At 46.3% G+C, this 6,208-nt stretch overlaps 1 protein-coding gene across 2 annotated transcripts in view; it reads right to left on the reverse strand.

Annotated features, from left to right (window-relative positions):
• The window catches only part of EMC2 (ER membrane protein complex subunit 2), a 45,727-nt gene extending 45,509 nt beyond the window's left edge, over nt 1–218 (reverse strand). The window contains exon 1 of one of the 2 annotated variants that reach the window (XM_076329231.1): nt 130–218. In XM_076329231.1, coding sequence (XP_076185346.1) covers nt 130–169 — 40 coding nt within the window. In that variant the 5' untranslated portion in view covers nt 170–218. The remainder of the gene's footprint in view (nt 1–129) is intronic. The other variant, XM_076329232.1, reaches the window with a different exon arrangement.
• Nucleotides 219–6,208: the final 5,990 nt, after the last annotated feature.

Here is a 6,208-nt window from a genome sequence, read left to right on the forward strand (position 1 = left end):
GCGCCGGCCTGCCCCGGGCCGGCCGCGCAGCGCGGCTCCGAGGGCACCCGGCAGGTGCGGGCACCGCCGTCCCCGCCCTGCGCCCGGGGGTCGGTCGGCCCCGGCCGGGAGGCCGCCGGCTGGCGTTACCTTCCCAAGTCACGTCGTACATCTCCGACACCTTCGCCATCTTGGCGGCCGCCCGCGTGACGCGCCGCCGTGACGGCCCCGGTCGTCATTGGCGGGGAGAGCAGGCGGCGTCCCGCGGCGGGGCCGGCCCGGCGCCGCGGCCTGGCGGGGCGCGGGTCCGCCTGGCGGGGCGCGGGTACGCCTGACGCGCCCGGCCCGCCTGCGCAATCCCGCCGGGGCCGCCGCGGGGCGGCCGCCGCGGGGCTCCCGCCGCCCCCTCCCTCACAGGCGAGGCCGGCGGGAGACGGCCTAAACCGGCTGGACGCGTCCCTGAAGAACTGGGCTGGCAGGGACGGAGAGTTAAAAAGTTGGCACTTGTCCCGTCGTGGGTTTGGGGTTTTTTTAATCTGTGTTTGCTTCGGGAGTGCAGTGACCAGGAGAGATGCCTTTTCCGTGGCACCCTGTGCTTGTCCTGCCCGCGGCCGGAGAGGCCTGCCTTAGCTGAATTAAAATGCAGAGTCGCTGCTGGGTTAGCCTGAACTGGAGATGGCACTAAGGGCTGCACATTAATTTCTCTTATTTTACAATCCGCATAAACTTTCCGCATCCAGTTTGCATGGTGCAGTTTTATACCTTGAATATGCACGGCATGAGGAGGTGCCCACTTTGGTTTATTTTCAGCTTGTGAACTGCCAGTGTGTTTCATGCCCCCCGGCTCCTGGAACTGAGAATGCGCCATCAAAGGATGAACCATCCGTTTCTCTGCATTTGCACCAGCCACGCCATGTGCAGTGAACAACCACAGCGACAAATTTCTGGCGATGAGTCGGAGAAGCCCTGAGGAGGCATACAGCCGGGAGTGGGGCTAGGGGCCTGCTGCCAGGCCATGCCCACCTCTGCCTCCGGCATTTATTTTCTGACACTGGCTTCTGCTGACCACCAGTCACAGAGAAGAGTTGCTTAGTAAAGAAGGCTCCCGATTTCAATACTGTGTAGTTGTTAAGAAATAAATGTATCTCCACTGAAGATGATCAAGAAATGGCGATGGATTTTTATCTTCATGTATGCTAAAGGAACTGGTTTTTGGAAAATACCACCAGAAACTTACTTGTCTGACATTCATAGAATCATAGAATAGAATCACAGAATCATAGAATTCAACTCTGACAAGATCTCTTCTGGGAAATGCCTCAGACTCCATACTCAAAATTAATCCCCTAGCTCCATCAACAAATGTACCCTAGTATTAAGAAAACTTTCTCTATTTACTGTGTTGCTTCCTCTGAACTAGACCTTGTATAGCACAGCTGTACTTACAGCTAATTTTACAATGCCAGTGTCTATTATCTGAATACTTCCAAAAATGTTTATGTATGTATTCTTATAGTATTCCTATGGGTAGGGAACTATTACTCCTGTTTTACAGGTAAAGGAATGAATGCAGAATGGTTATGTGCCAGATCATAAAGGATTTAGCACACACCTGCTCTGCACATTACAGGGTAACACTGAAATAGCTGAGGTAAAATGAGAAATTAGCTTGCAGAGTTCAGTGCTGCTGGATTGCTGAGCTAGCTGTAATGCCTAATGTGGGACACAGACAGAACTTTTTAAGCATATAAATCCAAACTTTTGATCCTTTTAAAAGCCCCGTCAGCTGCCACCTAATGCTGAAGGAACTGAAATTTGAGAAATGTGTGTTTGAAGTGTTTGGGAGGGGTTCGGACTTTCAGTTCCCCGGACGTCTAGCTCTGTGCTTCTGCACCTGACCACAACTTTCTGTCTCAGCAGGAGGCAGGAGACGGTACCTCACAGGCGCTCAGTCCAGTTACTGTTCTCAGCGATAACTCTGATCTCTCAGCTAGCTAGATTTAGGCAGCTCCCTGGTTGTGTTGGATTGCTTCCTAAGACATGCAGCCCTCCACCTGCACTGTAAGAGGAGACTGGATCCTGAAGTTATGCACTGTAAGTGTTGCCTGCTGCCTTTTTTGGACATAGTCTTGAATGACTTGCCTAAAATCACATATGCCGCTTTCTGCCGAGCTCAAAACTGACCCTTCCACTGCATTCCTCCGCTCTTACTGTGGAAGAGAAAACCATCCACACTCACCAAGAGCCGGGAATTATTGCTACAATATCCCGTTATGCCAGATACTGTTATAGTTGGAAACAGAAATGATTTTGGTATTAATCTTTTTCTTCTTGGAAACTAAAACAGTTGTTTTGAAAGCTGTTTTATAATGCCAAGGAGCTCCATCACTTAATTCAAAGTTGAAAGTGTTGTGCTAATAAAGCTTAAAATGCTCTAAAAAGGCAATAGTAATATGAAATCTCTTTTCTGGATCTGTCATGTTCTGCTCTTGTGCCACTTCTGCAGGAACCAACCAGAAAGGTAGTGATCCAAATCTCACATAATAATGGTAAATGCAGGGTGTTTTGAGGAGACTATTTAAAAATGCAGAAAACTCACCATAAGCTTTTTGTAGGTATCACAGCTAGTTCTACATATTACCAAATGAAAATGAAAAAAAAAAATTAAGAAACATCTTTTTTCGCTCAGTTTCCTATTAAGAGACCTTTCTCTTTTATTATGAAACCCATCGGTCAGTTCAATAATAATTCATTCAGAATTACAGCTCAGAGAAGTGACACCTACCAAGGAGGAAGAACATAGTAATTTTATTTACAGCTTACCAATACAGCAAAGCATGGAAGTCTGTGTCCTGTGCACGAGATATGGGGCATATAGAGATATTTGGGCTCATCACCTAATAGGATCTAGAACCTATTTTAGTTCAGTAATGTTGGGGTTACTTTAGTAATGTAACAATGCTGGCATCCTTCACATAGGTAGGAGATAGGAGAAAACAACTCCAGGACAGTCGCGGCGCAAGGAAGAATGTACACGTGTAGGATCTATGTACGCTGTGAATGAATAAAGTGCTAATTTGTCTTTTGTGTGAAGCAAATGGTTCATTTGCTTGTTAAGATGCACTTTCCCACTGCACAAGAATATGGACAAACTTCATTTTATGTATGGAGCATTTACAGATACTATTAACTTGTGTAGCAATGGTAAAGATCGGTCCCAGAAAATAAATTAGTGGATGAAAAATACAGGAAATTCAAGAAATTTGAGTCATGTGACTTAAGGACTCTGTGCTTCAATGTAGCTGCCTTTGAGCCTGATCCTACTCGGCATTCATCTATTAACGTTGGAACTTCGGATATATTCTTACATCAAGTTTAAAATTTTCCAACATGGAAGAAAAATAGGTAAGAAAATAAATGAATAAATTTGCTTTAGGGGATTACTATAAGGAGTAATGTAGAGAGGAGAACATTTTAACATGTTTTTAAGTTTTATCACAGCATCACCACAAATAAGAAACACCAAGTAAAAATTTTGTAACATCTTGAAAAATTCGGAGGTTTTTTCCTTATCATTTTGACTAGCACAAACTATTATATATTGGAACATATGTAGCAAAGATGTAACATTCTGAATTTGTAATTCAGCATTAGTATTTACAGTCAATTTAAAATTAATTCCCTCTTTCTGACCACCAGACTAAAGGACAAGAGGAGACCATAGCTGGAGGAGTTTTTTATCCTTGAGCTATAAATCTTCCTGGCTATTGACACTCACAAATGGAGAATGCAGCCAGAATTACATCATTCAGCGTGCCATGAAAAAAGGCAAAGAGGAGACCCTTTCGGAAAGCTGGGGAAAACAAGAAATAGAAATCAACTTGATGAATTGATGTTAACAATCCTTAAGCAAGTTGAACAGCACTTCCTCTACAGCTTGATACTCGAAACTGTATCCTGGGGGCCTCCCGAGACTGATTTTAAAATGGCCATGAAGTGAACAAACACCACAGATCCAAGTTTCTGAGTTCATATGATAAGGTAATATGTGCTTCATTTTTAGCCTTTACTAGCTGAGTATATACAAGGTTGAAACTACTGTCCCAAAGACAGCTCTCTGCGTGCTTAATTAAGAATTTTTGTAGAGTCTTAACTAGATTCTGTGGGCATTAATTAAGTATAAGAATCCGTTAATAGTAATACATTGCAGAAGCTTAAATTTGGTGTTGGAAGCTGTTATTTCTTATAGCTAAAGTGAACAAATTTGCAGTAAGGAGTAGCCTTTGCTGGGGGCAGGTGGGGAGCTGAGGAGGGGGGGTCAGGCTGGGGCACAGCTCTGGGCCGGCGCAAGTGCCTTGCGTGCCTGCTCGCCTCCTTCTCCTCCTGGTGGGCAACAAGAATGGGGCCAGCCCAGCTGGGAGATGGACAGAGTCAGGCCCTGCCGCCCCAGTCCTCCTTGACAGCAGTGCTGGGCGGGGGAGGGAGCAATGTGTGCAAGTTACCGGCTAACCTAATGCCATAGTTTTCATCCGATTTCTCTTCCGCTCCCCAGGCAGCATGAATGCACCGCTCTCCTTAAGCGGGCCTGCAGGGTTCGGCAGTCTCATGCTTGCTTGTAGCAAGCAGCACCCCTCTAAGGGCAGAGCAGAAGAAATAAATGTCTTGCTGTCCTGGTTTCGGCTGGGATATAGTTAATTTTCTTCCTAGTAGCTGGTATAGAGCTGTGCTTTGGATTTAGTATGAGAATAATGTGATAACACACTGATGTTTTAGTTGTTGCTAAGTAGTGCTTACACTAGTCAAGGACTTTTCAGCTTCCCATGCTCTACCGACTGAGAAGGCTGGGGGTGCACAAGAAGCTGGGAGGGGGCACAGCCAGGACAGCTGACCCAAACTGGCCAAAGGGATACTCCATACCATGTGATGTCATGCTCAGTATATAAACTGGGGGAAAGCTGGCCGGGGGTCCGCTGCTCGGGGACTGGCTGGGCATCGGTCAGTGGGTACTGAGCAATTGCATTGTGCATCGCTTGTTTTGTATATTCTTTTATCAGTATTATTGTTTTCCTTTTCTGTCCTATTAAATTGTCTTTATCTCAACCCACAATTCTCTCCCCCATCCCACTGGGGGGGGAGTGAGCGAACGGCTGTGTGGTATTTAGCTGCCTGCCGGGTTAAACCACAACACTTGCCCACATGCCTGCCAGGACGAGTGCTTCTCTCTTGCACAAGAAATGAGGACGAGAAGTGGTGGGACCGGAGAGAGCCCCTCTCCCGGGGCAGCAGATGTGCCAGCGCTCCTGAGCCACGGGCTGTAGGGGAAGCGGATAGGGAAGAGCCAGAGGCAGGGCTCAGGGCCAGGGGTCTGCAGCTGAGCAGGTCCCATGGACTTCCTTCAAGGGTGGTGGGGGCCACCGCAGGCAGCTGTATGCCTGTAGGCCTGCAGCCGAGAGGGGTCGGGTGTTCCCTCCTGCACTCACCTCTCCAGCTCCCAGCCCAGTTACTCATCTCCTCATAGCTGCAGTACTGTGTCGTATACATTTGGGGTCTTTTTTGACTGACTTGAAATAAATTGTACTGAAGTTAAGGGAATTACAGAGCTCTCCCTAGGCTGGTCTGCTCTCAGAATGTTTTTTTAACACCCTCCTGACATCCTGACCATTTAAAAATCTCATTTCTGAACCTCGTGTCTGTCTCACAAAGAATTCTCTTGTGCTTTCCCCCAATCCTTATTTAACTTTGTTCCTTTTTCCATGTTCTCTCCTTGTGTTCAGCTACGTCTCGTTATTTTTGTGATGTTTGAGAGATGATTTTGTCAGGACAATCACTAGACTTGGAGGGGAAATGATTTCTTTGTAGGGCAGCATGTTTTATTCATGGATACAGTAGTTTGTGTTTCTACCCTTAAAAAGAAAGGTAAACTGTAGTGGAAACAGGGACTGGTTATCATACCGGCCAAGGCAAAATGATGGTGACAGCTTGTCAGTGGTAGCTAATCCATTCTCGCTTCAGCAGGGGCAGAAATTACTTCCATGCTGTTCCTTGAACAAGGTATCTCCTCATACTGAGCAAAATAAGAAGTCTGTGTATACGTGTTTCTCATCTCAGTATTAGAGATGAGAAAATCAAAATACAGGGAGCTGATGTAACTCACCTAAACTCCTAAAGCAAAACAAAGGACTTACCCCCCATTCATGCACAATCTAATTGTCCAATTTGAAAGTCCTTA

This window comes from Aptenodytes patagonicus, chromosome 2, assembly GCF_965638725.1.
Source record: "Aptenodytes patagonicus chromosome 2, bAptPat1.pri.cur, whole genome shotgun sequence".
NCBI classification, from domain to species: Eukaryota; Metazoa; Chordata; class Aves; order Sphenisciformes; family Spheniscidae; genus Aptenodytes; species Aptenodytes patagonicus.